Source organism: Sinocyclocheilus rhinocerous, unplaced genomic scaffold, assembly GCF_001515625.1.
Source record: "Sinocyclocheilus rhinocerous isolate Xijiao unplaced genomic scaffold, SAMN03320098_v1.1 scaffold166, whole genome shotgun sequence".
Taxonomy (NCBI): Eukaryota; Metazoa; Chordata; class Actinopteri; order Cypriniformes; family Cyprinidae; genus Sinocyclocheilus; species Sinocyclocheilus rhinocerous.
The window spans coordinates 286219-299066 of NW_015633186.1; the positions used below are offsets into that span (position 1 = coordinate 286219).

General features: G+C 38.4%; 2 protein-coding genes across 5 annotated transcripts in view; both read right to left on the bottom strand.

Moving 5' to 3' along the window:
• Window positions 1-966: 966 nt before the first annotated feature.
• Window positions 967-5879, bottom strand: LOC107743635 (protein NLRC3). Of its 2 annotated transcripts, none has more exons than XM_016556977.1 (8): window positions 5282-5879; window positions 2857-4728; window positions 2188-2610; window positions 1991-2077; window positions 1685-1768; window positions 1519-1602; window positions 1345-1428; window positions 967-1263 (listed from the first exon to the last, which is right to left on the bottom strand). In XM_016556977.1, exons 2-8 carry the CDS (start codon window positions 4674-4676, stop codon window positions 1170-1172), a joined length of 2676 nt encoding a protein of 891 aa, XP_016412463.1. In that variant the 5' UTR covers window positions 4677-4728; window positions 5282-5879; the 3' UTR covers window positions 967-1169. The 2 variants fall into 2 exon arrangements, with proteins under 2 accessions (XP_016412463.1, XP_016412462.1); XM_016556976.1 differs by having other exon boundaries at window positions 2857-4733.
• Window positions 5880-5997: 118 nt separating this feature from the next.
• Window positions 5998-12848, bottom strand: part of myo1cb (myosin Ic, paralog b) — a 44968-nt gene continuing 38117 nt past the window's right edge. For all 3 annotated transcript variants that reach the window (XM_016556974.1, XM_016556973.1, XM_016556975.1), the window contains 14 exons: window positions 11985-12090; window positions 11136-11253; window positions 10496-10609; window positions 10309-10385; window positions 10066-10219; window positions 9803-9962; window positions 9633-9716; window positions 9178-9271; window positions 9039-9094; window positions 8612-8747; window positions 8178-8248; window positions 7987-8084; window positions 7740-7839; window positions 5998-7649 (listed from right to left, as the gene is read on the bottom strand). In XM_016556974.1, the coding sequence (XP_016412460.1) occupies window positions 7623-7649; window positions 7740-7839; window positions 7987-8084; window positions 8178-8248; window positions 8612-8747; window positions 9039-9094; window positions 9178-9271; window positions 9633-9716; window positions 9803-9962; window positions 10066-10219; window positions 10309-10385; window positions 10496-10609; window positions 11136-11253; window positions 11985-12090 (1395 nt within the window). In that variant the 3' untranslated portion in view covers window positions 5998-7622. The remainder of the gene's footprint in view (window positions 7650-7739; window positions 7840-7986; window positions 8085-8177; window positions 8249-8611; window positions 8748-9038; window positions 9095-9177; window positions 9272-9632; window positions 9717-9802; window positions 9963-10065; window positions 10220-10308; window positions 10386-10495; window positions 10610-11135; window positions 11254-11984; window positions 12091-12848) is intronic.

The following is a 12848-nucleotide window of genomic DNA, read 5'->3' on the forward strand; positions in this document are numbered from 1 at the left end:
CTATTATGCAACTTTCAGAAAGAAGACAGATGTGCAATGTTTCAAAAAATTATCTGACATGGACAACAGTAAAAAATGAAAACCATGTTCAGAAGTTTTCACAAAAAGTAGTCAAGCTCATCTATCTATCTATCTAGTTGGGTTTTAGAGATCTCCACCAGTATGTATGATTAAAAGTGCTTCTAACATACATTACTGTGATTTTAGTAACGGTTTCACATAGTATCTTTAAAATAAATGCATTTACTAACCAAAGAATACTCTGGCTTTGTGTATTTTACACTTACATTTTTACTTCTGTTTATGAAGCATCTAAGAGGAGCCCTGAGCTCTGCATGTAAAAGCACCCACAAAAAAGGGCAATAAACGTCGAACTGGTTTGAGACACTATAGCAGAGAAGAGAAAGAAGACAATAATTTATAAAGAAGTACGAGAAAAACAGATGCGTGTTGTGAAGGCATTTTAGGTCCCTCAAAGTCTATCATATACTTAAATCTTAAGTCAAATCTGATTGTGTGGGTGTTAGCTAAAAGCTGTAAAAGATTTGATAATAAAAACGTTATTGCACAAAATAAATAAATGCAATTCAGTGTTTAAAAAAAAACTCTATAAATCCTAAAATAGGTCTGAAAATATTGCTGCTTATTAATGTACAAATATAGCATACAAATAACAGCTCCTTAAACGTCCAGCAGAGGGCAGTAGTAGCCTGAGTAGTTAAAGGAATAATAGTTTATAGAGAAAACACACCGTAATGATGGATTTGTTTCTTACAAGCATGCTGCTTTTTGCTTCAGAAGATGTTAATTGATGGATTGGAGTTGTTTGGATTACTTGTGGATTATTGTGATGTTTTTATCACCTTCTTTACCACATTCTGACGGCACCCATTCACTGCAGAGGATCTGTGTAATGTAATGCTAAATTTCTCCAAATCTGTTCAAATGAAGAAACAAGCTACATCTTGGATGGCCTGAGGGTGAGTACATTTTCAGCAATTTTTCATTTTTAGGTAAACTATTCATTTAACAGTCTAATATGTATTAACAGTAATATATCAGAGTAATTGTACCATATGTAAAATAATGTATGAATAAAATGTGTGAATGTGTGAATGAAAATGTTTGTCATGAACCAATTGCTACTCCACTGGTTTATTGGTTGTGGGTCAGACGCAAGCTTTAATGTCAAGGTTTGGTCTGGTCTTTGCAAATTCTTTGAGTTTCTTGACGCCATCTTTGGTAAACTTGTTGTCAAACAACCTGCGATGAACAGAAAATATATTTGTGTTACAGAATCATGAGGAAATAGACTATAGTAAATCAGCTCTAAATGTTTCTTACCACAGATACTCTAATGTAGTGTTCTCTTTCAGGGCAGCCATGAGGACTTCTGCTCCTTTGTCTGTCACTAGGTTGTCACGAAGCCTATAGGATGCAGAATGTTTCAACTCAGTGAACTTTTCAGATAAATAAATTATTCAAGAGATTGAAATGATGGAGATAAGTCTCTTTTACCTGATATCCGTCAGTGTGCGATTCGTCCTCAACAATTCTGCAAGGTAACCAGCTCCAACATCTCCAATTTTATTTATGGCCATTCTAATGAAAGAATGATATTGTAAACACTCACAAGTCAAGTGCAACATATGGGTATTTTTAACTGAAAATTAGATTTTTTCACCTGAGATCAGTCACAGTACGATTTTCTTTCAGCGCTTCTACAAGGATCTTCAGGCCTTCACAGCCAAGTCCTGTCGCAACCACCCTAGAGTGAACATACACAGCCATAATAAATTTGAGCTTGTAGCATAACTACTTTTATTTATTTATTTATACATTTAATTATTATTTTTGTTTAATTTGATACAGTATTTGCAATGTCATTTGAATTTATTTCAAATATTTTATTTGACATTTTTATTTACTTTATAGTTTTTTAAAAATGACTATATTTAAATTAAATTTGTACTTTTTTTACCCCACTTACCACAGCCTATGAATTCGACAATCTGGGTTTCTCAGAACAAGAGATAACACAGACGCTCCCTCTGAACCAAGAGGATTCTGGCCCAGGCTTTATGTAAAGAACATACAATAATTATCACAAAGCACAAAAAATAATATTTAACATCGAGTGTGTCACATCTGCCTCCAAACAATTATGCCTACAGTTACAGTATTTACCTGAGCGTTGAAAAAAGTGGAAGGACTGGTAGGAGCCGGCGTAGTCCTTGAGCATCGAGTCCTTGAGCATCTAAATTTAAAACCAGCAGGTCTGGACTGAGCTGTAACAGGAAAGCCAGCTCGCTCCAGTCCCTGTTTACCGAACCAGACTGATCAAAGGCCTGCTGTGAAAGAACTTTCATCCAACTCTGTAGCCGCTGTGACAAACCAGGGTCCTGGGCCTCATATAGACAGTGGCAAACGTTGACCTGCCTCTCCGGGCTGAGGGTGGAGCTCTGGAGTTGGGAGTGTAACAGATGGAGAAGGAAAGGTGGAGTCGGGTCTGGAGAGGGCTGGCAACGGAGCAGATGCATCTTGGGCCCATCAGGGAAAAATCCATTTAGGATGAGACGTGTTCTGGGAACCAGCAGGCCGCATACAAACCTGGATAAGCAGAAATAACTGGTCAGTTATGAAATGGAGTCATAGTAAATCAAAATTTTACAACCTAAACTAGCCTTTCCTTTCCATAAAAACTTGAAATTATATCGAAGATTTGCATTCAAGACACTGTATGTGTGAATTGCATTTTTAACGTATTTTTGAATAAAAAGACAAACAAAAAATTAGTGTCACATCATTGACCTGCTAATGAAATGCATTTAATATGACAACAGTTTTAAAAGTTACCTGCAGAAAAGATCCATGTGTCCAGACTGATGTCGTTCACCACAGCGAAGGGCTTTCTTAATTAGTCTGCAGAAGAGACGCTGCGGTCTGCTGAATTTGTTAACGGCTGATGCCATTTGCTTAAATGCATACCGGATATAGCTGCCTGTGCTTGCTTTGAGGCCTGAAAATGGATCTGATCCTGAGAGCGACTGGAGAACATAGTACAGGGCAGCCAGAAACTCCTGCACGCTGGTGTGGATAAAATGAAAGCCCCTTTCAAAGGTGAGGGACGCTCGATCCTCTTTAAGTATCTCCGAGAGGAACACCTGTGAGAGTTTGGTACTATCCAGATTAAAAGAGTTCAAATCAGAGCTTTCAAAGATGAACCGTCTCTCCAGGAGGCCTTTGAAGGCCATAGCTCCCAGGCTTTTGAGTATAGGCTGCATTTCGCCAAGGACGTGAGGGGCATGCTGAAGCCTGGTGTGATGGGAGCCCTCGCTACGCCCTTGCACGTGGAATAGCAAGATGGATTTAACAAAGCAGCAGTAGATTTCAGAGATCGTGACTGGTTTGGAGTTCTCCTCAGAAGGTCCTAATAAAGAGTTTGGTTGGTTGGCTTCCTCAAGGCCTCCTTTTTCTCCTGAATTGGCACTTGCAATATCAGGACAAAAGCAGGAGCCGCCATCATGCAAGGCGGTGGACATGATCCAACAGAATGCAGGAATGTGGCACATGAGTAGAAGGGGTTTATGGGACGACACTGAAGCCCACACTGCCTCGGCAGCCTCAGGAGAACTGCAGTTCTGCTCAAAGTACTGCTTCTGTTGAGCTACAGAGAAACCGAGCAAACTGTAAAACTGGCTGACCAGAACTGGAGGAACTTTGGTGACCGCATGAGGTCGTGAAGTAAGGAAAATGGACACTCCTGGAAGCAGATTTCCCTTGATTAAGTTCACCACAATGGATTGTATAGGCTGCACCCGCTCATGATCTGAACACTTGGGAGTGTGTTCGAAATTAAGAGGGTAGCAGAACTCATCCAGACCATCTAAGATGAGTAAAAACTGTGTTGGGTTTGAGTTCAGTAACTCGGGCAGGAAAGGTTTCAGGTGGATGTAGTGATCCGAGAGCAGGTCCTGCAAGCTCTGCTCTTGAGTTATGAGGTTCAACTCACGAAAGGACAGAGATAGGACAGTCTTGGACGAGTTGGTTTCTGCAGCCCACTCTCGCACCAGGCGTCTCACAACCGTGGTTTTCCCACTTCCAGCAACTCCTGACAGCATATTCACACCACTCGCTGGGTTGCACAGCAGATTCTCATACACGTCCTTGAAAATGCAGATCTCATCCGCTCGTGTCTTGAAAGCATCCCCAACTCCTGCTGACTCATGTCGGCATTGAGAAGACGATGCATAACCAGCTTGTCTTGAAAAAGTGATATCAGTCCAGCACCCGCTCTCATCCTGTCCTAAAGTCTGTCTTCTGATGCTGAGATAGTCCACCAGGCCATGCTGTCTAGCCAAGATGTCCTTGTGTTTTTTGAGATGCTCTTGCCTGTTGGCCTGTCCTAGTTTGGCGGTCTTATCTTGAACACTTGGTAGTACGTAGAGGAAAGCCCTGCATGATTCTTCTCCTCTCCCATTTAGCACATCCAGCAGAACTCTCATACATTCTCTCTCACCTCGAACAGCCGAACCTCTAATAAGACTGAGGTCCTCCTCGGTCACTGCCCCCACATTAAACAGCACGTCCAGAAGGCGTGTCAGGTGTTCGCTGTAATTCTCCAGCAGCTCCACGCGACGCTGTTGAATCTCTGTGCTGCAGGATCCAACAGCCATCACTTTAAAAGGTTCCTGATTATGGGGGAGTTTGGGGCCCCCTAATTAAGGCCTGACCTTGCCCCCAAAGGAAACAAAATGAGTAAAAAGTCAAAACTTGAAAGTATTTATTCTTTTTACATTATTTCAGAAGCATTTTTAAACAACAATTCAAAAACCATATAAGTCACAAGCTCACAATTTTTATTTAGGCTATTTATTTTCACAAGCTCACAAATAAGTAGCGTTTGAGGAGGTGACCATGGCAACTGTGAGCTCATCTAGCATTTTTTTTTAGATCGGTATCGGACGGTAAATCGACAACAAATACCGTCATGATTACTTAATTGAAATCTATATGAATAAAATTTATATGAATATAACTTCAATCACAAAACATTTAATGATTAAAATGTAGGATGATAAACTCTGACAGGGACAACAAAAGATTGCGCGAATAGGCTACTTCACGCCCGGAAAACGAACAGAAATTCCTAAAGAGTCTACCCCCATTACATTTAGGCTACTATATAATTTATGTACATCCAATGCATATATTAACAGTTCCAAACAAGCACATTGAAAAAACAAAGCGAAATTGTTAAATAAATAATAAACGAACTTACAGGGTCACACGCATTATTCCCACACTTCCGTAGAATCTCATTGATTTAATAGCTGCTGAAAGTGAAACTACCCTGTGCGATACAATAAGCCTATTATGAACAATTCATATCTTGACAAATCCGATGTTCTGTCGATTACTTGTAGGCTGTTACTAAATGAGACAAATATTCATCGCTATAGTAAAACAAACTTTTCAGTAGTCTAAAATATGAAATACTCCGTATGTATTCCTCCGAAAGTCACCTGATACACAGTATATTGTGCAATAGCAGAATACAAGAAGTCGATCATCTCCGCCCAGAGGCAGAGTCACTCGTGCTCTTCTCCGAATTGTCTTATTTATTGCATGTGGCTGGTTTCTGTTTACCATAGAACACTATAATGCTTTGAAATCACTCATACATTTATAAGTAATTAACACCTACAGTTTAACGTACAGGCTCCATTCAAAATGCTTCAGTTTTGGTGTGGAAAAACAAAAATATAATTGCCAGTGACATAATGACACCACCAGTCTCCTTCTCCAATTCCTACGTCTTTCTTTTCCTTTCCTGGATCATTACCAAAACCTGACAATTTGCTGCCAAACAAATAATAATATTGCCTTTATTAAATGCAAAATTAGATTTTCACTAGATTAAAAAAAAAAATACTGCGAACACAAATACCCATTCCCATACATGCTATGAAAAATACAGAGCTGACAAGGCAATGCTTTTTTTAAAATCAGCTTTAATATGCTCAAATACATTGTCAGTTTGCTTCAAAATGACAGATTTCTTCAGGTATTTTACACAAATAGTATAAAACAAAAGCACAAGTGTGAATTATATATCAGCTAGGGGGCCAAGAGTTTGTGTGGACATTATTGGGGTATTTTTTTTTATAAATGTCAAAAATAGATATTTGTTCTAAATACATTACATGCGGCACTTACGCATACACCTTTCAGTGTTTGCTTTTAAGCATCCTCAACTATGACACCAGCAATGATGCTCAATATTTCTCTGAACATTCTCCTTTGACGGACATGACATCAAGGTGATATCAAAAAATTGTGCTATCAAGAGTTTTAGGTGCCTGAAATCCTAGAGTGCAAAGGGTATGCCAAATTTCCACTTTTTAGTTTCGAAAACAACATTTGGATTTGGTTTGTGAACATTTAGTAGTGCTTTGTTACCTTTTATCTACGTATACACAAACCTGCCTCAAGCCAAGTTACATATTTTTTTGTAGATAACATACAACTTACCCTACTATTATGGCTAACAACATCTCTCACAAGCTTTGCAGTGAGCTTAGAGCAGTGCTAATATGGGAAATGGCGTTAATATGAGAGATTATTGTGTCCAGTGTATTAGGAGCACAAAGCCTGAGCGATTTCATCACTGAGAGCGTGAGGAAAGACCACTCTCAAAAATCAATCTTTTGTCCATCACTGGATTTCTTCTCATTTTTGCAGGAACTCTTATCTTATCAAAGATACTTTCTAACATTTTGAAGCACAGATTTGGAACTGAGAAAATAAATATTGACTGATCTCTGAACTGATTGAACCCTTAAAGTGGGTAATGATTAATGAATGAATCATAATGTAAAAAACAGGGCTGGTTTTCTAGCATAGTATACTATCATTGGACATAGTGTGCGGATTCTTTCCATCAACATTAAGATTTCTTACGGTAGCTTTACATACATGACACGCACCTTCAATGCACTTGGTATACGCTCCCTAAAAGTTTGTCCTCCTTTTTTAACTTTTTCAACTAATATTAATAACTTATGAGCAAAATTATGTCGCACAAATAGTGTGTAGAACAGGTTTAACCGTTGAAGTGAACAAGTCATCTTCTCTATGCAAAAAGTAATTAATACCTTTCCTATGAACGCAAAAGTGTATTGGTTCTGAGTAGGTTTGGATTGCAGAATTCATAGAAAAGTAAAAGTAATCACGGGTGAACATAAATAGAACCGAAGCTAACAACTACTCATTATGAACCCTGATTTACCTGGTTAGCATGGCTGAGGTCACCTTCTCTAACAAATCAACATTTCCCAAATAAGCTAGATAAAGACAGAGTGCAGGAAATGCACATATATGTTGTTATTTCTTGGCTTTTTGACATATAAAATCATAATATTCATATAACAGTATTAATCCCCCAAAACATAAATAAGTTTGCTGGATTTTCACAACTTGAAGCAGAGGCCTTTGGTGCAGCTGGCTGGCGTCTGATTGGCAGAGAGAAGCTCCGCCTTTAGTCATGTGATTGATGAACTAAGGAGCGTATCTGGAAGATCCTGTGAGAATGCAGGAAGTGCTTGGTCATGACTCGTCCATCATCTTGAGTTGAGGCGAGGGGCAGTCTGAGAAATAAAAAAAAATATGTTCGTTATCGTTTTTCTTCTCGCTGAAATAATCTTGATAAAAACGTTTTTTTAGTCCGCAGTGCTCACCACAGAAAGGTGTCCATTCTTAGCCTTGGCTATCAGCAACTCTGAGCCAGATGTAAAATCTATGATCCCTTCTTTTCCTTGGGCCACACTGAACTTTATACTGTTCATAAGAGGGAAAGCAATAGTTTTTATTAATAAAAGTATAATAATTTCATAGATAGAATAAATAGAATATTTCATAAACAGAAGTCTGCCTTGAAACGTCAATAGTATTTTAAAAAATGATCATTTTGTGTCTACAACTCACCTTCCCTGGTTAATGTTAATGCTGTTCATCTTTTCAGCACAGATGGCCACTTTGGTTAACGCCTCAATGACATGCTCACTCTGAAGCACCACATCACCCTGTGACACCAATACAGTTCATATATTCACTCTGAAAGCAGTCGGTTTAGCGCTTAAGGAAATTAAAAGCAAATAAGTGATCTTTAGACTTACTTTCTGCTTATTGTCTTCACAAGCAACATGGAGAACAAACATGCCGTCGCTTAGAGAGCTGACAGAAATCCCTACAGATAAAACAGAAGTGGTCAATGTGTCACTTTTTAATTTGTTGTGATTCACTTTTTTCTATGGGTGTTGTCATACTAAAGCACACAAGACATCTCAATTTGTGAAAAAAAGTGGCTTTTCGAATTAAGTTTGGACAAAATTCTGAATAAAGCATTTAAGTCTGCCTCGAAATCACAGTCTCTGGTTCGTTTCATGTGAATCGTATGCCTTACAATTGGTATGAAAGCAATCTGCTCTAACTGAACCGTATTGATATCGTATATTACTCACATTGACAATGCAATCATACCATAATATAGTCAAACTAAGTGTAAGTGTAAGTTTAGGCTGTGCCATTCTCTCTCCCTCTTCCTTCTCACCTTTCAGTGAGCTGTAGTCGATACGCTGTTTGAGCTTGGCCTCCTCCACAATGATGGCACTGTTCGCCATGAGCAGGAGCTGTCGGTTGCGTGCTTTGTATCCTTTTCTATCATACTTAGTCACTGGAACAGCATACTGTGGGGAAGGATGGATTATATTAGCACAATCACTTTTCTTCTTCACATACTGCCTATTATCATAGATGCTTCTTCACACATTGTCATGTATAGTACTGTATGTTGTCCGAGCAAACACTGACAAACACTGAGAAATAAGGTAATATGTAGGAGATCACATATTCAGTCATGTAAAATGACACATTTCTGGCGTTTTTGGAGAGACCGATGAGAGGATGTAGTTGTGAACCACAGTCTGAACCACATTAAAGAGAGATTTCCCAAACAAACAGCCCAGAATTCAACCAACCTTCATCTTCTCATTCCCCAGAGTCTGTTGCACTTTAGGGTTGATGTCCTCGCCATCTTTTGACACACGCAGACAAAAAAATTTGAATATACAACACAGGCAATGTGTCTTCAAAGCGAAATGAAAGCTGAAAACTCACTAAGTCTTGAGCCCACAAAAAGTTTTGGGACGCTTTGTGGGTAGTTGTCCTTCTTGTCCTTAAAGATTTCACTTGCGACCATCTTCTGCTCCAACTGCAATAATAGATAATAAAGCTGTTTTTTCAGTAACTCAATCAAAATAAACTAATAAATAATCAAATATTTAAAAAATACAAAATTTGGCTATAATTAATAATAAGTTATAAATTTAAATAGATTATAATTAAAAATAAAATAAATAAAATATTTAACCATGTAAAATGTAACAACAGGTACTTTCATTCTAGGTTAATTTACAATAGCCCTACAATCAAATAAATAAATAATACAATATAAAATACAAATGACAAACTAAAAATAGAAATTAAATTAAAATAAAATACAACATTTAAATAAATTAAATTAAAAATTAAAAAATAAAAATAAAGTAAAAAAAAGTTATAAAACAAAACACCTGGTGCTTCCATTCCAGGTTGATATTCTTGCAGTACTTCCACACCATATTCTGCATGCAAAGTTTGCGGAGCTGCTCTGAAGCCTGTGAACAAAAGGAAGGCATCTCATCTCACATCTAGAGGAGTCGATGATTGTTCTGATGACTGATTCATGACAGATATATCTCACCTCAATGAGGGAGGGAGGTGGCGTTGGCCAGCTCTTATCCAAAACAGTTTTAGGCAGGCTCCTGTGCAACTTCATTAGGAACGAGTAGCGAACGTAGTCCAGGAAGTATTCATTCTCTGGACAACGTGGCTGGTGGCGGTAGATGAAGCCTTTGATGAACCTGTAACAGTGATCACAGACGGCAAAAACAAAAGTGGCCATAGGCTCTCACTGACCAGAATCACATCACTGACTATTGTACTAGTCATGTCATGCACACAGACCTGCGGATGGTGTTGGCAGCCTCTCTCCTACGCTTTGCTTCCCTGCAGGCCAGAATACCTCTCCACCAGGCTTGGATCTTGATAGCTGATTGACGCATTTTACGGTATTTGGTTTTTTGACTGTAGCCTTTCCAGGATGACTGCAGTTTGGTAGCTGTGCATGAAGAACAGTTTGTTGAGGTTAAGTTTAGGTAGAGCATCCAGTGAAGAGTTACATGATATGTCTTTGAATATGGCTCATACCAAGGCTGTGTTTTCTGACTTCTAGTGCATCTTCGGTTGCGAACAAGGTTTTGGGGAAGCGGATGAAGATTTTGGTCCTTTAAAAGAAAAAAAAGGCCTTTTTTGGAACCACAGAAAGAATACTGAATTTTTTAATACTACTATAATAAAAGTTAGCATTTTTTAAACGCTTATTTGTGTAACCAACCTGCCGAGTTTGTACTCCTCAGGTTTGTAGCCGAGGTGCTTGACGAGTGTGGAAACTCCATCGACCAGACGGCCATCCCAGTTCGGCCAGGTGTCTGGACACAGGGATTTATACCTGAAACAGGAAATCACAAGCATTACCCACAAAACTCAACTACATTTTAAGCAGAAAGAGCAATCACTGTTTTCAACACACTGCTTGTTCCCTTTGACCTTAATTATCACTGAAGTCCACAGGAAGTGCTGAGCTTTTAAAAGAGGATTAGAAAGTGTGAAGAGTTTACAAATAAGATTTTTTTGACAGAGCCTTGCTGAAAAATAGCCTAAATCAGCTAAATTGGTTCAGGCTAGCAATAACTATAAGTTAAAAGAGTATTTGTGGGTTACCATTATGAGGTATGTTTGGTCACCCAACAGGGCTACTCTTGAAATTATAAGCAGGTTGTGCCATTAAAAGATCAGCATTAAAGCGTAATGGGTTTTCATGTTTTTGAATCGTCGCTCCAGCCGGGACACCACATCACAGTATGGTAAGGGGCGTAACATTTCCGTCACACGCTTGAGGCAACATCATATGACCCCTTTAAAAACAGTTAATCTGGGCTTAAGTTTTTGTATTCTTCTGCCATGTAGATGCCAACCTCTGCAGGAAGGTCTCGTAGCGACGGCGATATGCAAAGCCAGCTCTCCTCACCCTAAGGTTTTCCATCAGACCAAGATATTTTACTTGGTGCCTGATGAGGACTTCATCAAAACGCCCTGTAGAGAGACAGAGAGATTTCAGTTTAATGAGGCTTCATAAAATGTAACGTATGTTTAAAACTATAGATTTGCCACTATTTATGAGGATAAGAGCTTATTAACAAACAAAAGACGCTAACAAATATCAACAAAAGGCAAGGGCAAAACAAAGGAGCTGATGAAGTAAGAGAGAATCAGTGTGAGGGAACGAATGACTGCAGTTTGAACAATGAATCCATTACATCACATGGAGAAGAAAAAAATGGCACAAATACTCTCAAAATATATATAAATACTCAAAATAGATAGATAGATAGATTTTAGCACTTTAACAGTCAGAAAAGAAAATAATTTAATTTTTATAATTTTCTCTTTCTTTTGAATAAAAATTTTAGACATGTATAGCAGTTTGGTTCATCAATGTTTAATAATTGTTAAATGTTTAAATGACATGAAAAAAATGTTCAATAAATTCTACAATAAATTATAATTTGTACAATAAATCATAATACTAATAATTCTCATGTCCTAAAATAATATACCATTTTCTACATCCCTTGGAGTACCATATAAATACCATGTTTTATGAATATGGCAATAATACTAAAACATGGAATGCATCAAACTACCATAATACTGTCATTCAATCGGTAAGGGAACAGGTGCAAGGAATGAGCACAAATGAGAAAAACAATCATTTCTAAGTGATGAAAGGCACTAAAACAAAGTACAGAAAACTGCTCACAAACCTGCTTGCTTGGCATCATTAGGCTTGATGCAACGCACGTAAGACGGTTCCTTAGACATCAGGATTTCCATCAACTTCGCCAGGCTGTACTTGAACTGGGTTGCTGCCTGGTCGCAGCGAGCCAACGGAACGAGAGATCAAGAAAAACAGACGGCCAGTGAGAACAAGCAAGAACACAAGTCCAGCCAGGCAGTGACAATGTGGGAGAAGCCAGTGGTCAACAATGCAAGCAAACAACTAAACAGCAGCCCACCCAAACTCAACCAATGGAGCTCTGCGGAGTGGGCACTGCGATTGGGGGGATTCAGGACTGTATGCAGTCACATGGAGTGAAGAGGTACCACAGTGTCAGGGCATTCCTCACAGTGTGGGTGGCAAGCAGAGATTCGCAATTTCATGGACTGAGGCCAAGCTGCTGTGGTTTATGTATAAATGCCACTATGAACTAGGAACTGATTCACAAACAAATTTTGTTGTTTATGGTTCTGTTTAAACATAAACAACAATATTTGACGCTATATATTTAACTTTCTAGAAATAGCAGTATTTAAAGGCACAACATGTAATATTTTTTTATTAAAATATCCAAAAACCACTAGAACAGTGTTATATATTTTGCTGACTTGTGTACTTACATTATCCCAAATGTTTCGAAGAATGTTTAAATCCAGAGAAATAAGCAATTTTAACTAGTGACACGGACCGTGTCCATAGTGTTATTGTGTCGCCTGCCAATGATGTCATAACCCCTCGATTTCCGGTTTTGTAGAAAACATGGAAACACCAAAAACGCTTTAATATGTTGTGCGTTTTAATAGAACGTTGACGACCGCACAGAGTAGCATTATAACAGAACTTTCAAATG